At 55.6% G+C, this 17,652-nt stretch overlaps 1 protein-coding gene across 4 annotated transcripts; it reads left to right on the top strand.

The window, feature by feature from the left end:
- Positions 1–112: 112 nt before the first annotated feature.
- On the top strand, positions 113–17,140 carry PBXIP1 (PBX homeobox interacting protein 1). 4 transcript variants are annotated; one of them, XM_074389801.1, is made up of 13 exons: positions 113–434; positions 877–926; positions 1,718–1,822; positions 8,388–8,474; positions 10,212–10,338; positions 10,596–10,660; positions 10,732–10,897; positions 13,215–13,448; positions 13,580–13,603; positions 13,874–13,953; positions 14,047–14,178; positions 14,815–16,046; positions 16,487–17,140. In XM_074389801.1, the coding sequence occupies exons 1-13, from the start codon at positions 332–334 to the stop codon at positions 16,566–16,568; spliced, it is 2,487 nt and encodes an 828-aa protein (XP_074245902.1). In that variant the 5' UTR covers positions 113–331; the 3' UTR covers positions 16,569–17,140. The 4 variants fall into 4 exon arrangements, with proteins under 4 accessions (XP_074245902.1, XP_074245903.1, XP_003937810.1 ...); XM_074389802.1 differs by having other exon boundaries at positions 356–434; positions 754–926; XM_003937761.4 differs by lacking the exons at positions 113–434; positions 877–926; positions 1,718–1,822 and adding an exon at positions 5,362–5,459.
- Positions 17,141–17,652: the final 512 nt, after the last annotated feature.

Consider the following 17,652-nt stretch of genomic DNA (forward strand, 5'->3'; position numbering starts at 1 on the left):
AACGACCGTCTCCACTCGCGCGGTGCCGTGGCACGCTTCGCCCCTCGCAGGCTTTCAAGCGTAGAGTCTCGGCCGGTCCTTTCTCCCCCTCCCCGCCGCGCTCAGTGGTGGTAGCCGCGCCGAGTTCCGGTTCCGGTTGCTGCCGCCGCTGGCGGGCAGCGAGTCTAAATAGAGCGCGCAGTTCGCGTTTCGGCTCGGCGCTTTCCGGTCGCCGCACATTGGGGTTGCTGCAGCTCGGGGGCCTGTGCTGCCTCTGACTCCCTTTCTGGGCGATGGTGCAGCTCGAGGGCGCCTCCATCCCCCGCCGCCGCTGACCCTGGTCCCCCACTCCATGGCCGCCTCGGCGCCGCCCCCACCGGACAAGCTGGAGGGTGGTGGCGGCCCCGCACCGCCCCCTGCGCCGCCCAGCACCGGGAGGAAGCAGGGCAAGGCCGGTGAGAGCGCTGCGAGGGGCGGGGGATGCAGAGATCCCGGAGTTGGGAACCTCAGAGGGGAGAGGTGGTGGGCGGAGGGTGTTTCACAGGCTGAAGGGCCTGAAGGGAGGCTCAGGTGAAAAGGATGGGTGGGTGTAGCTCTCCAGGGGTTGGGGGCAGGTGTCACACATTGAGGACTGTAGGGTTTGGAGCCACATGCAATTCAGTAGTCACTTGGAGCTTGAGGAGATCGAAAGATGGGACATCTCTCACTTAAAAGAAGACGTAGCTGAGGGTATGATCATCTTCAATCTGTTTTTCATATTGCATCCCTTGTTAGCATTTGCTAAATAAATAAGTATGTATTGACGTCAAAGGAGTTCCTCAGAGCATGGCTGAGAGAAAAGAGGTTGGGGAAACCTCAGGGAAACTTGTCTGCGTCTTCCTTTTGCTGCTCTTCCAGGTCTGCAAATGAAGAGCCCAGAAAAGAAGCGAAGAAAGTCAAATACTCAGGTGAATGGTGTTTGGTGGTGGGAGTATTTCCCAGCAGCCCCTTGGCGGCACGCTCTCTACTCTGCCGTTCCAGTATCTGTATCTTCCATCAGCTACAGGGAGGAGAGAGAACTGTCTTTCTTGGTCCGTTTCTGGTTCTTTCCCTGAACCTTATAACAAATAGAGGAGAAAGTATCTTCTCCTAAGAGATGGATGATTCGACCCAAGTTCTTACCAGGCAGGTTTCCAGGTCTCTTCCATGTTTCCTATCCTGGTTTCCTCATGATGAGAATGTAATACGTACCGCTTACTGAGCCTTTTTTAGTGCCGGGGATTGTGCTAACATGCTTCAGCAGTTTGGGGAGATAGGCATTATCCCTATTTTATGGACGAGAAATCTGGGGGTTAAAAATGTTAAATCTGTGCTCCACAGTCTTGAGGTTGTTCAGGGTCAGAGCTGGGATTTCATCCTAGTTCTGCCTATTTTTAACGCAGTTACTGCACTATGCGGGTTCCACTCTCCACCTCTCTGGTCTTTTTTTTTTTTTTTTTTTTTTTTTTTGTAGTCACAGAGTCTTACTTTGTCTACTAGGCTGGGCTCAAACTCCTGGGGTCAAGGAATCCTGCCTCAGCTTCCCAAAGTGGTAGGGTTACAGGTGTGAGCCACTGGGCCTGGCCTGTGATCCATATTGATTTTAGACCTGACCTGCCCACTATCAGTTTCCAAAATGTGTATTGTTTTGGCAGTGCTCTCTTGGTTTAGTTCTGTGCTTCCCTCCATGACCCTCTTTCCCTCAACTGTTTCCCACTAGGGCCCTGCATACTCACATCTGACGGAGTTTGCACCACCCCCGACTCCCATGGTGGATCACCTGGTTGCATCCAACCCTTTTGAAGATGACTTCGGAGCCCCTAAGGTGGGGGGTGCAGCCCCTCCATTCCTTGGCAGTCCTGTGCCCTTTGGAGGCTTCCGTGTGCAGGGGGGCATGGCCGGCCAGGTACCCCCAGGCTATGGCACTGGAGGTGGAGGGGGTCCCCAGCCCCTTCGTCGACAGCCACCCCCGTTCCCTCCGAATCCTATGGGCCCTGCCTTCAACATGCCCCCCCAGGGCCCCGGCTACCCACCCCCAGGCAACATGAACTTTCCCAGCCAACCCTTCAACCAGCCTCTGGGTCAAAACTTTAGTCCTCCTAGTGGGCAGATGATGCCAGGCCCAGTGGGGGGATTTGGTCCCATGATCTCACCCACCATGGGACAGCCTCCCAGACCAGAGCTGGGCCCACCTTCTCTGTCCCAACGATTTGCTCAGCCAGGGGCTCCTTTTGGCCCTTCTCCTCTCCAGAGACCTGGTCAGGGGCTCCCCAGCCTGCCCCCCAACACAAGTCCCTTTCCTGGTCCGGACCCTGGCTTTCCTGGCCCTGGTGGTGAGGATGGGGGGAAGCCCTTGAATCCACCTGCTCCTACTGCTTTTCCCCAGGAGCCCCACTCAGGCTCCCCGGCTGCTGCTGTTAATGGAAACCAGCCCAGTTTCCCCCCGAACAGCAGTGGGCGGGGTGGGGGCACTCCAGATGCCAACTTGGCACCTCCTGGCAAGGCAGGTGGGGGCTCTGGGCCCCAGCCTCCCCCAGGCTTGGTGTACCCATGTGGTGCCTGTCGGAGTGAGGTGAACGACGACCAGGATGCCATTCTGTGTGAGGCCTCCTGCCAGAAGTGGTTCCATCGTGAGTGCACAGGCATGACTGAGAGCGCCTATGGGCTGCTGACCACTGAAGCCTCTGCCGTCTGGGCCTGTGATCTCTGCCTCAAGACCAAGGAGATCCAGTCTGTCTACATCCGTGAGGGCATGGGGCAGCTTGTGGCTGCTAACGATGGGTGATGCTGGCGAAATGGCCCAGGGAAGTGCACATGTCTCTCCCTGCTCTTCCAGGGTGATTTTTTTGATGTCTGGCTCTTGGTCCTTGTTTCCGCTGGCTTTCCGTCCCCATGGGGCAGAAACAGTGGCTCCTGGGAGCAGAAAAGGAATTGAGGTGGGCAGGCAGAAGAGCCTGGATTGCTCACTTTTTTGGGAAACACATGTTGAGATCTACAGAGATCCAGGAAACCAAAGCCCTGCTGAGCAGAGCCGTTTTGTGGCTATTTCTGGAGGCTGCAAGAGTAAAGGGGCTGGAGGAAGATCCAGAGGGCAGGGGTGTTCCCTCTGCTGATGATGGATGCCCCTAACACCTGTGCCTAATACCCCTACCGAGCCCCACAGCTCCAGCCTTAGTTTTTGGAGTCAAGTGTTAAAGGTTTCTGGCCAGAGGAATTGGGGTCTTGCCATCCCTGCAGTAGCCCTTTTATGGGCTCTGTGAGACAGCTTTAGGGAATAAATGGGGATTTCCCCCTTTTTCTACCCACTCCTTTGCTTCCTCCAAGACTTACCCAACTCCTTCCCCCTCAGAGAACCAAATAGCCTGAAGAAGCATAACCCTGGTTATGGCAGTTTCTTGGTGATTTGGGGCTTCAAAACAGTAGGTGAGAGATGCCGTCAGGACGTATCTTCCTCATACCAAAGTCACTGGTCCTTTCTCAGCCTCTCATGCTTTTCTCCTGATGACCATATTTTTGCCAAAAATTGGGATATGTTATCTGACAGACCAGAATATTTGAAGTTTGGGCTGTCCTGGAAGTCTGGACTTCGGTGGTACCCTCCTCCTCCCTGCAGCCCATCTGTTGCACATGATACTTCATGTGTTCTACAACTTTGAGCGCCCTTATTCCCCTACCTTCCTGGCTCGATTGAAGGAAAGCTTGGAAAGGCGCAGAGCCCTTATACCTCATTTTCTCGTCGATGAAAGGATCCAAGTGAGGCCCTCTTACATCCTGTGGGTAGGGGATGCGGTGGCATCCTCATTGCCATGGTACTCAAAGGTAGAGGAACCTGGAGTTCGTTGCTTCTCTTTTCCATGCTATTCTTTCATATCCTCTTGGGCCTGGTGATTAGCAATTCTCTTTCCTCTCAGCCAAAGGCCTGCACTGGGCTTTATTTGTATTTTTTAATTTTTTAAGCACTGCCTGCCAGACACGGGCCTGGGGCCTGATCAGGACCTCGTCGCTGCTCGTTCTCCTTTTCGGTTCTCCATGTTCCTCCGTGGGGTGGGGAAGGCAGGCATGTGTGTGGTCCTCCTCAGAGAAGTTAGTGGTCTCCCAGCTTGAGGTATAGACCTGGTGGTCCCTTACCCCCACTTCTCTTGAGTTCCTGGCATGAGGAGAGAAGACCCTGCTGGTGGAGCCGACAGCCTTTGAGGCCCTGAGGAGAGAGAGCAGACCTCTGGGCATTGCTCCCAGTGTCCCCCACACTAAGACGGCAGAGATGGCACCCCCCCCAACCCCGCTCAGCTCTTGTGTTTGTGGTTCTGTTGGCCTCATTTATCTGTTGCTATTTTTGTGTTGTCTTCCCCCCCCCCCCCCCCCCGCTGCATTTTGTAAAATGGCTCCTGGGGGAGTGTCTTTGCTGGATCTGCTCCCTGGCCCTCTCACTCCACTACTTTTTTGGAAGACAGTGATGGCAGAATGCGGCGGTGGTGGTGGTGGTGGGGGGGGTGTCTTTTGTACTGTTGGATTAATAAAATGACTTGAAAATCCCAGAAAAGGACTCCTTGCTGTTGCTGTGTGAAAAGGCTGCAGTGAACCACTATCACTGCTGGGTAGGGTGGTTAGGTATTGAGGAGATACATACTCCCTGGAAGTGGGAATGGCAGATCTGGCCCCTAAGCTGACCCTGGTATAAGCTGCTGAGCCAAGGGAGGCCTGTGTTTCCCCACCCATCCCCCTATGTCTCCGCTGTGACAAAGTTTCCTTTCTGAGCATATTCCTGGGCCAGGCCTGGAGCCAGACGGATTTGGCACCAAGGCCTCTGGAAGACAAGTGCTTGAGCTCTCCTTGGTTTAGCACCCCACCCACCTCCCAGTTGTTTGGGTTAGGGAGCAAGTGTAGCTCTAAGGGTGACGGGAAGGGCTGCGCCTGTTTTAGCAAATTTCATTTTGGGATGTTTTTGACATCGTTCCCACCCCTTAACCATTTTTTAAAGTAGCAATGGCATCTTTTAAGCAATCTGTGCTGGAGCAGGTTGGGGAGAATGGCAAGAGGGCTATTTCCACGCCCTGGTTTGCGACCCATCCCTCTCCCTTCCCCCATCTCACAGCTGTCTCCGTCTGTCTTGGGGCCAACCTGGCCGCTTGTCCGCGTCATCTCAGGAGACGGCACTCTGCCTTTCAGTGTGGGAGGTTCCTTCTAGAAACTTTAAACACTGGGAAAGAAGGGCAGGTAACTCGAGATTCGGCTGGGACCCTGGTCGTCCACCAGGAGGTAAGCCCAAGAGTAGGCGCTGTGTAGTTAGACCTCCGTTCCCTTCCTCGGGCTCTCAATTTCTGCTCTTATTGGCCGAAAGTTTACGCCCCCTTGGGGAAGTTGACTTTTCATTGGTCAGTTTCTGGTCACATGATCACTTGGGCTGCAAACGAAGGGGAGGCAGCAACAAGTTAAGCTGAAGACCGAAGCAAGAGCTGGGTCAGGTAATTCCTTTGCTGGGTAGGGGTCCACGGATTCCCTGTGAAAGGGGAGTGATAAAAGGAAAAGGGAAGGCGGAACTCTAAAAGGAATGAGCTGCTTTTCATTTCTGGGCTGGGGGCGGAGGGTCAGGTGCCGACGCTAACAAAACAGGAACTTGCTCTGGGTACCCCAGGCAAGTGGCCCTAGATCCTTTGCTTTAGAGATTTGGGGGAGCAACTGTTCAAGGGGTTGAAATCAACTAGAGGCGAGACTTCCTAGCTTTGTACTGAGTGGGAGAGCTCCCCCTTTAGCTGTTTTTTAGAAATAGCAGAAGTCCCTGTCATAATCCTTACAGGAGGTGTTTGTTGAATCCTGCCTGAATGAAAAGAAGGGGGTGGGGGGAGGGAGTGGAGGTGGTTTTTCTTCCAGAAGGTCGATGAAAAGAAAAAGATCTGGAAACACAGCAGGGAAGGGTGGAGATTAGACAGCAGAAGGAACTTCCTAATAAGGCAGTGAGATGCTGGCTTGGGAGAAGAGGGATATATTTTTTTAATCTTAGGTTAACCTAACCAAGAGAGAGGTGTCAGGGTTTGGGACCCTGAGTATAGGGGTTCAAGAGTGTCTCTTACTTGGGTCTCATAAGTGTTTGTTTTGTTGACCCAAATACCTTTGCTGGTTTCCATGGAGACAGTGGGTCTGACATCACTGTGGTTGCCATGGTGCCTGGTTCTAGGGGACCTGAGCAGGCTGTACACACAGCTAGGGATAAACAGGGACTTCAGCCCAAGCTGCTGCCACTTCCTTCCTGCCACCACCTGTTAACAGTCACACGAAGCAACTGGGGATGGGGAGATGATGACAATGGCGGGGGACGGGCCCACAAGCGGAAGGCTGAACAGCCGTGGCTCTATGGATACCTATAGATGCATGCCAGGGTGTCCTGTTGGACTTGGTACAGGGAAGTCATTGCAACCATTCTCCTGTCTCCGTGTGGGATGGGTGGGTGAGTCTGGGAGGATGGTAATTGAGAAAGACCTGTCCAAGACTTGGATCTTTACTGGCAGGAGCCACAGACGGTTATTTAGGGCACCACGCAGGACTTGAAAACGCTCAAACAGAAGGGGATAATGTGATTGGTTTTAAAGGTAGAACTGCCATACTTTCCCGGCCTCACTTTGCTTTTCCGGAGTTTCCTTTCCGGAAGCAGCCATTTATCCTTTTCTGAAAGATCACAATCCAGTACTCTTGAGAGGTCAGCTCATCCACCCTTCCCCCTTTATGCCTGGTCCCAGTAGGAGCTGCCTGAGGGAACTATCTTGGCCTGGGATGCAGGGGTGGATCCCTCTCTTCTTACCCTGCTTTGTGTCAATCAGGCTTTGGAAACTGAAGTAATTCCCTCCCCCATCCCTGTCAAATCAGAGCGGATTAACAGGGGGCAGGACCACAGCTCTGATTTTTGTCTATTCTTTGCAAGCTGTAAAGTGATGTGTACATGACAGGTGCTGTAAGTCCATTTTCCCAGTCACCTTCAAGTTCCCTGAGACCAAACTCTGGAGATGACTAAGAAGGTAAACAGAATTTAGAATGGAGAATGAGAGTGACAAGGAGACTTATCAAAGGTGAATCCAGGTGGATCTAAGCTGGGCCAGTGGTTCTCAACCCTGGCTGTGCATGAGAATCATTTGAGAGGTTTTTTTTTTTTTTTTTTTTTTTTTTTGAGGCGGAGTTTCGCTCTTGTTACCCAGGCTGGAGTGCAATGGCGCGATCTCGGCTCACCACAACCTCCGCCTCCGGGGTTCAGGCAGTTCTCCTGCCTCAGCCTCCCGAGTAGCTGGGATTACAGGCACGCGCCACCATACCCAGATAATTTTTTGTATTTTTAGTAGAGGCGGGGTTTCACCATGTTGACCAGGATGGTCTCGATCTCTTGACCTTGTGATCCGCCCGCCTCGGCCTCCCAAAGTGCTGGGATTACAGGCTTGAGCTACCGCGCCCGGCCATTTGAGAGGTTTTTAAAAAGACCCATGCCTGGGCATACCCCCTAACTCAATTGAATCAGAATCGTAGGTGATTCCAACGTGCAGCCAAGATTGAGAACCTCTGAACCAGACCATACCAAGGACTTATGCAGGGCAAGTGGTGGGAGGCCATCGAGTCTTCCCTTCTGGGTCCTGGGGGAGAAGGTAGTGATTGTGGAGGTGCCTGGTGTTGTGAAGGGAGGGCTGTGTTGTTTTCCTTGCTCTTACTAACAAGTCTTCTTATTGGCAAGGCAAGTCTGTCAGCCTTTCTGGGCGTCATCTTCCCTGACTATAATGTCAGGGGGTTGGACTGGAATTCCCCAGAGCCTTTCCAGCCTATGCTACTTTGACCTTTCAAGGTCAGTTCAGTTTTCCAAGACCCTGTTGGTCCCTGGAAGAGGCTGGCTTCTCTGTGGCTCTTGGCAGATTCTAATTTGCAAGGCAAATACTGCTTAGAAGAGTTGTTTTTTTTTTTTTTTTTTTTTTTTTGAGACGGAGTTTCGCTCTTGTTACCCAGGCTGGAGTGCAATGGCGCGATCTCGGCTCACCGCAACCTCCGCCTCCTGGGCTCAGGCAATTCTCCTGCCTCAGCCTCCTGAGTAGCTGGGATTACAGGCACGTGCCACCATGCCCAGCTAATTTTTTGTATTTTTGGTAGAGACGGGGTTTCACTATGTTGACCAGGATGGTCTCGATCTCTTGACCTCGTGATCCACCCGCCTCGGCCTCCCAAAGTGCTGGGATTACAGGCTTGAGCCACCGCGCCCGGCCTGCTTAGAAGAGTTGAGGTGTCAGGGAGAGAAGAACTGGAACTGGGCTTGGTTCTGGAGGCTGCTGCCCAGCACTTGAACCTTGGAACCCAGCCAAGGCTGCTTTCTGCATCCAGCCTCTCCTGAAGGGAGCTCCCATCCTTAAGAGAGCTTTCTTCTGCAGGTGGCAGCCACAGCAGCCTCAGAGACTTCAGCAACTATGGCCTCCTGCCCAGACTCTGATAATAGCTGGGTGCTTGCTGGCTCCGAGGTAGGAAGAGCGGGCCTGGGAACCGTGGGGGTGGGGTTGGGGGGTGTTTCTGCAGTGCTGGGCTTCTTTGTGGGTGGGTTCCTTTCCTTGGTCCTGATGATCACCCACATCACTTCCTGCTGGCTGCTAGAGGATCTCCAGGAGCAGGAAGAAGGAGATCTGGCCCCAGGGGACAGTTATTGGCACTTGGTTCATGCCATGAAGGAAGGGTACCAGTTGGATAAGCTGGGAGAAGCAGGGAGGGACTTCAAATGGAGAGACCAGTGTGAACAAAGGTCCCGAGGCGATAGAGGGGAAAGCCACGCTGGGGGAGACTGTGGGGAGCCCATGGGTTATGTGGAGGTGTGGGTCAGAGCCAGTGTTGGAGTGAGGTTGGGGGCAGAGCCTGGGAACCCCTAGAAGAGACCTGGAGGGCCTGGCTGAGGCATTCAGGCCTCATCCTGATGGGAAATTCATGTGGGGCTTTGAGTTAGAGGGATCAGGACAGTCATTGTCTTGGACAGGGTGAAGCCGCTGTGTGGGCTGGGTGGGAACAGAAACAGAGTGTTCTGACGGCCCCTGCAGTGGTCCAGGTAGCAGATGGTGGAGCAGTAGCCCACTGAGAAGGGAGAAGGGGGCTGGCAGGGATGGGGAACTGAGTAGCTAGAGAAGGGATGGCACACATTTGTCAAAGGCATCTCTGAGGGTCCCAGGACCGAGCGATGGCTTTGTGTGTCAGAGACGCCGGGGGGGAAGGAGGGAGGAGCTCGGTTTCAGCACGTGGAGTTGGAGGTGCCCTTGAGGAACCCAGCTGGGAGGAAGGAGTTGACTTTGGGGATAATCCTGGAGCAGGACACATGGACTGGGACTCGCTGGCAGAGGGGAGGCAGGTACGTGCAGACAGGCGCGAGGCTCTCAGAGCCCTGGCCTCCTGCTGGGGTGTCTTTGCTGACAGCTGGGGGACCTTGGGCATGCCATTTCACCCCTCCGTCCTTTCCTGTAAAATGGGGCTCATGATTTTTGCCTTGTAGGGGAGACCATGAGAATAAAAATGCTTTGAAAATGGCAAAGACACATACTAAAGGGAAACATTATTCTCAAAGGGATCATAGGAGCCACAGGGAGGGCGGCAAGCCAGGGGCTTGCAGAAGGGGAGTACACAAGAGGGAAGAGGCTCAGGCTGTGTGGCCAGGCTGGAGGTCCAGGCTGAGAGCACCCTGGAGACAGGCTGTCTGTGGCTGGGGTGGGTTGGGCTTCTGTGAGCAGCTGCTGGGAGACGGGTGTCCGGGGAGTGTCAGGGGCCAGTGGGGAAGGCCAGAAAGGCTTGGGAGATGGAAATCGTTGGCCAGTTGAGAGGGCAGCTGCAGGGACGCCCCGGGAGGCACCCAGGGGACTTTGTTCTCTCGCCTTCCTCCTACCCGTAGTACGGTAATATCTGGGTTGTTCATCTATGGGGAAGGAAGTGCTGCTGATCTTGAGGGGAGGGAGGCCTGGGCTCTAGCTGGCCTCCTGCAGGCAGGGCCCCAGGTTTGTACTGCATCCAGTGCCTTGGTCTGGTGGTGCTGCTCTGTATAGTGGAAACCCGGTCCCTGAAAGTTCCTCCTCTCCGTGAGTGAGGCTGGGGAATGGCCCAAGCACTTGGCCCTGTCCTGAGCCCCTTTTCGGGGCCGGTTCGTGACCGAGCTCGTGTGATTCTGGGTTGTGGGCTGGGGGCCCCTTTTCGGGGGTGGCGCTTTCTCCTTGCACTCCTCCTCCCAGAGCCTGCCCGTGGAGACGCTCGGCCCGGCCTCCAGGAGGGACCCAGACCCCGAGAGAACCCTGCAGGCCCCTCGCAGCCCCTCCAAGGCAGATGGGGAAGAATTACCTGGGACCGTGGATGGTGAAGGTACCAGGCCCTGCTTAGGACGTAGCTTACCAGACAAAGCTATTTTCCGTATCTTGGGGTTTCCCGGGTTCCTCAGAGAAAGGGAGGCTGGTTAGTTTTAGTTCCTTCATTAATCTCAGTTGACAAACCCCTTTTCTCATTCCACCCTGGCTTTTTCCTGCCCCTTCCAACCTGGTAGAGGCCTGTGGGAGACAGAGGGCTGCATGGGAAATTCAGCTGGGGCAGTGGGTTTTTCTGGGCCTTTTCTCCTGCCACAGGGACGCTCTTCCAGACTGAAAGCCCCCAGTCTGGCACCGTTCGGACAGAGGAGACTGAGGTCAAGGTGAGGAGCTTCCTTGTGGGAGCGGGGCAGGAGGGGGAGCCAGCAGCTGCTCACTGCTGCATCTGCGTCAGGGCGCCCTGGAAGGTGGTATTTGTGGTGTGGAGACTCCTGGCCCAGGAGACACAGCAGTCCAGGAAGACTTGCAGGAGACCCCCGTGGTGACAGGTCTGGGACCAGACACACAGGACCAGGATGGCCGGAGTCCGCCACAGAGCCTGCCTTCAACCCCCAAAGCAGGTGAGAGTCCTCCTTGCCTCTCCCGTCACTCTCCCTCTAAGAGGTATGGGAGAGGGATCAGCCATCACGACCCGCTGTGGTCCAGGCCCTGGGGCTGAGCAGCTTGGTGCCCTCCTTTCTCACCACTGCCCCTGGGACGTTGAGGCCCAGAAAGGTTGAATGACTTGACCAAGGTCACACTGTTGGTAAGGGGCAGGGCCCACATCTGGTTGACTCTTTCCTCTCTGCTAGGGGGGCTTCCTCTTTTCTTGCTTCTAGAATTCAACCCTCATTTCTGGAGTCCCTTTCTTGTGCTGGCTCTGGGCCTGTGGGGGAGGGATGGTGGGGGGTTACCGCCTATGTAAGCAGCGGATCAGACTGAGCCAAGATGCTCGTCAGACCCAAGAGAGGTACAGAAGTGTAATTAAGGTACTCCCAAAGGAGGGAGAGGCCGTTCAGTCAGGGGACAGGTTGAGGGCAAGGGAGAGTCTGGGACAGTGAGAGGTGGCATCGGACTGGAGTCCTGAGCACAGAGCCAGCTTTCGGTAGATAGGGCAGGGGAAAGAGAATATTCTAGGCCAAGGCTGCAGCATCAGCAAAGCAGTGGGGACCACCTGGCTTGTGCCAAGGAGCTCTGTTCCAGGCTTGTGGTGGAGGAGTATAGGAGTTTGTCCCTGTTGAAGAGTGACAGGATGGAGGGCCTGAGGGCCATTTAGGAGGCAACTGTCAGGCAAAGACAATGCAGACCCGGGCTGGGCATGTGGCTTGCGCCTGTAATCCCAGCACTTTGAGAGGCTGAGGCAGGAGGATCGCTTGAGCCCAGGAATTCAAGGCTGCAGTGAGCGATGGTCATCCCACTGCACTCCAGCCTGGGCAACAGAGCGAGACCCTGTCTCTAAAGAAAATTAAAATAGCTGGCTGGGCATGGTAGCTTATGCCTGTAATCCCAGCACTTTGCGAGGCTGAGGTAGGTGAATCACCTGAGGTCAGGAGTTTGAGACCAGCCTGGGCAACATGATGAAGCCCCATCTCTATTAAAAATACAAAAATTAGCCGGTGTGGTGGCGTGCGCCTGTAATCCCAGCTACTTGGGAAGCTGAAGCAGGAGAATTGCTTGAACCCAGGAGGTGGAGGTTACAGTGAGCCAAGATTGTACCGTTGTACTCCAGCTTGGGTGACAGAGGGAGACTCTACCTCAAAAGTAAATAAATAAGTGAATAGGCTGGGTGTGGTGGCTCACACCTATAATCCTAGCACTTTGGGAGGCCGAGGTGGGTGGTGGATCACTTGAGCTTAGGAGTGTGAGACCAGCCTGGGAAACATGGTGAAAAACCATGTCTTCAAGAAGTACAAAAAAAAAAAAAAAAAAGCAAATCAACCAGGCATAATGACGCATGCCTGTAGTCCTAGCTACTTGGGAGGATGAGGTGGGAGGATTGCTTGAGCCTGGGAGGCAGAGATTACAGTGAGTTGTGATCACACCACTGCACTCCAGCCTGGGTGACAGAGCCAGACAGACCCTGTCTCAAAAAGTAAAAATAAATAAAAATGTAAAAATATTTAAAAAAAAATAAAAAGAGAAAGCAGATGCAGACCTGAACTAAGGCAGGTGCAGTGTGGGTTGTGAAGAGGGGCGGACTGTCAGGATGTTTAAGTATAGAACTGTGAAACTGTCTGGATGTGAGGTGGAGCGGGCGGGCTTAGGTTAGCTAGGCGGCAGTGGCGGTAGCTGTCCCTGAATTGGGGAAACGCCAGAAAAGAGGCAGTTGGCAGGGCAGTGTGTGGAACGTTTGGTTTCAGCGGGAGTGGCCGGTAGGCAGTCACACAGTCATACAGCCCTGGAGCTCTGTGAGGCCAAGTCAGGAGTTACACAATAAGGACTCATCGCTGAAGCGGGTGTCAGTGGTACGAGATAGTTGTGACTGCGTGGACAGTGAGAAGAGCAGAGACCCTGAAGTGCGGCCAGGGAGACCACCCCCTTTAGGATCAGGGAAGCGCCAGGGAGGGAGAACAGGAAGGGGCAGCCAGAGAGTTTGGAGGGGACCCAGGAGGGTGGTGATAGCTGCAGAAGTTTGATGCACGGTGCACACTGAGGAAGGAGGATGCTTTCAGGATGAAAGAGCCTTTAATAGCTTGGAGATCGACAGCACTGTCTCCTGCCTGTAGACGGGGCAGGGGCAGTCATTGATGCCCAGGCCGAAGTGGGCAGGACCTGCATGTGCCCCTCTCTGGGGTCAGGACTGAGGAGCTCCCTGTGCCTTCCTCTGCTTCCCCTCTCTCCCTGTGTCTTCCCATCTCTCCACTCACCTCACTGCCCCGTCCCTATCCGCTCTCCTAGCTTGGATCAGGGAGGAGGGCCGCTGCTCCAGCAGTGAGGATGACACAGACGTGGATGTGGAGGGTCTGCGGAGACGGCGGGGCCGGGAGGCTGGCCCAGCTCAGCCCGCGGCGCCCCTGGCTGTGGAGAACCAGGCTGCTGGTGAGGGTGCAGGTGGGGAGCTGGGCATCTCCCTCAACATGTGCCTCCTCGGGGCCCTGGTTCTGCTGGGCCTGGGGATCCTCCTCTTCTCAGGTGAGTGGCACCTCTGCGGGTGGGGCTTTGGGCTGCCACACCTGCCTGCCTGCCCTCCTGCCATGTTCTCTCTACCTCACCTCACCCCTCCCCGAGGGCCTCACCAGACTCTCCTCTGTCTCTGTCCTCAGGTGGCCTCTCAGAGTCCGAGACTGGTGAGTAGGGAGGAGCGTGGCCTGTGCTGGGGGGGTTGCGTGTGTTCTCTGGTTCTCTGGGTCAGGAGTAGCGGGGCTGGGGGCTCACAGTTGTTTCTCAGTTATTGGCCTTGTCAGCTGTTCAGGGGGCGCCTTGGTCCTTTACCGCACTGACCTCTCAGCCACAGGGTGCGTCCCCAGCAGGAGCGGTGACTGCGAGTGGCGGGGGTGGGGTGGGGGGAATGGGCTCTGTGTGCCTCGGGACCAGTCTCAGGACTTCCCTTTCCACAGGGCCCATGGAGGAAGGGGAGCAGGTCCTTCCGGACACTGGGTCGGACCCTGAGCTGCTGGATGCTGTGGGGGACAGGCAGGTATGTGTGAATGCTTCTAGAGGCACGTGGGGCCTGGCTGGGGAGAGCCTGGGCTATGGGGTGGCATGGGGTAACAGGTTCTTTTGCCCTCAGGATGGGCTAAGGGAACAGCTGCAGGCCTCAGTGCCTCCTGACAGTGTCCCCAGCCTGCAGAACATGGGTCTTCTGCTGGACAAGCTGGCCAAGGAGAACCAGGACATCCGGCTGCTGCAGGCCCAGCTGCAGGTGGGCACAGGCAGGAAGGGCTGGGCTAGGGTAACCAACCTGGACCAGGTGTCTGTCTCAGCATCCTCCCCAAAAGGAGTATTTCCTATTTGCTCACACATCCTGACCCTCCCCTCTCCCACCGTAGTCAGGGAACCTTCCCACTTCCCTGTTCACCTCCCTTGTGCTAAGGTTTGGTCCAGGGCTGCCGTACCTGTTTCACATGGCATGTGAAACATACATGGTATCACCTGTGATTGATTGGTGTGGTCTGCCTGAAGCATTGTGTGGAAAAGGATTTAAAGACCATGCCAAGGCTCATGCCAAGTGCCATGATCAATGAACAGTGCTCCAGGTATGGGAGGTAGAAGGAAGGCCATGACAGCCACACACTGGCTATCCTTAGGTGAATCTAGGAAGTGTGTGCTTATATAAAGACATAGATGCTGAGACCCAGGGTGGAATTTGGGGATCCCTGTGTCTCATTCATGATGGAGATGGGGTGGAGGGTGAACACCAAATCCTCTGGGTGTTCCAGGCCATAAAAGGGGCTCAGGCCACCTGTCCACTATAGTGAAATGGAATTGGGGTAGAAGGCATTGGGCCTAGCCTGACAAGAACTTTTGGTGACTTCCTTCATCCCAAACTGTATTCCAGGCCCAGAAGGAAGAGCTTCAGCGCCTGATGCACCAGCCCAAAGGCCTAGAGGAGGAGAATACCCGGCTCCGGGGGGCTCTGCAGCAGGGCGAAGCCTTCCAGCAGGCTCTGGAGTCAGAGCTGCAGCAGCTGCGGGCCCGGCTCCAGGGGCTGGAGGCCGACTGTGTCCGGGGCACAGATGGGGTGTGCCTCAGTTGGGGTAGAGGCCCACAGGGTGACAAGGCCATCAAGGAGCAAGGCCCCAGGGAGCAGGAGCCAGAACTCAGCTTCCTGAAGCAGAAGGAACAGCTGGAGGCTGAGGCACAGGCATTAAGGCAAGAGCTGGAGAGGCAGCGGCGGCTGCTGGGGTCTGTACAGCAAGATCTGGAGAGGAGCTTACAGGATGCCGGCCGCGGGGGCCCAGCTCACGCTGGCTTGGCTGAGCTGGGCCGCAGATTGGCCCAGAAACTGCAGGGCCTGGGGAACTGGGGCCAGGACCCTGGGGTCTCTGCCAATGCCTCAGAGGCCTGGCATCAGAAGTCCCACTTCCAGAATTCCAGGGAGTGGAGTGGAAAGGAAAAGTGGTGGGATGGGCAGAGGGGCCGGAAGGCTGAGCACTGGAAGCCTGGGAAGGAAGAATCTGGCCGGGAACGGAAGAAGAACTGGGGAGTTCAGGAGGACAGGGAGCTGGCAGGAAGGTGGCAGGAGGGCAGGCCGGGGGCGGAGGAGTGGGGGAGCAAGAAGGAGGGCAAGCGACAGGGCCCTAAGGAACCCCCAAGGAAAAGCGGTAGCTTCCGCTCCTCTGGAGAAAAGCAGAAGCAACCCCGGTGGAGGGAAGGGGCTAAGGACAGGCACGACCCTCTGCCGTCCTGGGCAGAGCTGTTGAGGCCCAAGTACCGGGCGCCCCAGGGCTGTTCAGGTGTGGACGAGTGTGCCCGGCAGGAGGGCCTGACTTTCTTCGGCGCAGAGCTAGCCCCAGTGCGGCAACAGGAGCTGGCCTCTCTGCTAAGAACATACCTGGCACGGCTGCCCTGGGCTGGGCAGCTGACCAAGGAGCTACCCCTCTCACCTGCTTTCTTTGGCGAGGACGGCATCTTCCGTCATGACCGCCTCCGCTTCCGGGATTTTGTGGATGCCCTGGAGGACAGCTTGGAGGAGGTGGCTGTGCAACAGACAGGTGATGATGATGAAGTAGATGACTTTGAGGACTTCATCTTCGGCCACTTCTTTGGAGACAAAGCACTGAAGAAGAGGTGGGCAACTGTGGGTAGTTGAATCAGGCGGGACAGAGGCAGTTGGGAGGATGTGAGGAGCAAGGGTCGTTAGTTTGAGGATGCCCCAGCTGGCTTCCCTTAGAGGAGGTATCCAGGTCTGCTTCCTTTCTTCCCTTGAGGGCAGGAAACGGCCTATGCCTACCCGAGAGCAGTCCTCTTTTTGGGCAGGGGAATTCTTCTGAGTTGCCCTGCCCTGCCCCTACCTGCGTGGCCCAGGGGACGAGGGAGTTGCCCACCTTCCTGCCTCCCTCAATGGAGCCTTCATCCTGGGAGACCAGGGTTTCCCCCCATATGCTTGGTGGTGCCTGCCCGAGTCAGCGTCACTGGGAGGAGCAGGGTCCTCTCTCCTGGGGGAACCCTTGTCACCACATGGTATTGTCCGCTAAAGGCCTCTTTCTCCCCTGCTCACCTCCCCACAGGTCAGGGAAGAAGGACAAGCACTCGCAGAGCCCAAGAGTTGTGGGGCCCAGGGAGGGGCACGGTCACCAGCACCGGGGCTGACGCCTTGCCCCATGGGGAATGGCCTTGGCCCAAGATCCCAGCGTTCTCTAACTCCCGGAGGCTGCACTCTGTCCTGGCTTGTCTGGTGTCCTTGGATAGCCTTCACAGAGTAGAGCAGAATCACCAGCCCTGCACTGATGCCACTTTCTCTAGTAAAAGGCCTTAGCTGGACCTGCTATCTATGCAAATGTATGCAAATGTATGCAAATACTCCAGGCCCTGGGAGGTGGGCCTGTGTTTTGCCAATGTGAAGGGGGAGATGGGAGAGGAGCCTGTTCTGGGGTGGGGTGGGGGTAAGGCAATCTGACTCTGAAGCCAAAGAGCTTTTATCCTCTTGCGTGTATGTCCCCAGTGCGGGTCCCTTTGTTTCCACATGCTGACTGGCGCCCCTGGGATTTGACTAGAGCTGCTGGCTTGAGGCCCAGCACGAGGACTTTCCCTGGGGTTTTGTTCGGTTTGGAGGCAACTGTCCCCAGTTGAAGTCCCCCGTTCTTCACCCCTGCTTCTCCGGTGGCCTCACCTCCTGATAGGAACTATAGACTCAGATTCCAATAAAGTGCTGTTGCAGCTGTGATGCTGGGTGGTTTCTAAGCAGGGGGGACACCCCACACCCCCTGCCTGAATGGCTGGGTCCATCCCAGGCACTGGTACTTTCCCGCTTGTCCTGTGTCCCCCTCTGCCCTTGCCTTGCCCAGAAGCTGACACTTCCCCTTTTGCTCACAGCTGCCTTGGCCGAAGCCCTGGGAGATGTAGCAGATGGGTTTTGGAGTCTGAGCCTTGGGCTCAAATCCAGGCTGAGTGATCTTGGGCAAGTTAATCTCTGGGGACTTTGGGTTTCTTATCCTCAAAAACGGTGATGGAAGGGCCGGGGGAGAAATTCAATAGAGCAACGCAAGAAAAATGCCTCTCCTGTTTTGGGCACCCAGAAAGTTACTGCCTTCTTTAGAGAAGAGTATGGAGGAGGGAAAGGAAGAGCTTCCGGGGTGGGGAGGTGAGGGAGCCGCTAGGTGGCACCCTGGCTCCACATTTGCTCCAGACCTCACCCCTCCTACTACTCCCCATCCCCAAAATCTCGGACCCTACC

Source organism: Saimiri boliviensis, chromosome 19 (genome assembly GCF_048565385.1).
Source record: "Saimiri boliviensis isolate mSaiBol1 chromosome 19, mSaiBol1.pri, whole genome shotgun sequence".
Lineage (NCBI taxonomy): Eukaryota > Metazoa > Chordata > Mammalia > Primates > Cebidae > Saimiri > Saimiri boliviensis.

What these genes read in the sequence shown, in the direction of transcription:
- PBXIP1 (XM_074389801.1), top strand. Translation starts at nt 332, where the DNA reads ATGGCCGCCTCGGCGCCGCCCCCACCGGACAAGCTGGAGGGTGGTGGC. An exon ending in GAGGAAGCAGGGCAAGGCCG is followed by an intron (nt 435 to 876) that starts GTGAGAGCGCTG and finishes CTGCTCTTCCAG; the next exon opens with GTCTGCAAATGAAGAGCCCA. An exon ending in ATGCTGTGGGGGACAGGCAG is followed by an intron (nt 13,954 to 14,046) that starts GTATGTGTGAAT and finishes TTTTGCCCTCAG; the next exon opens with GATGGGCTAAGGGAACAGCT.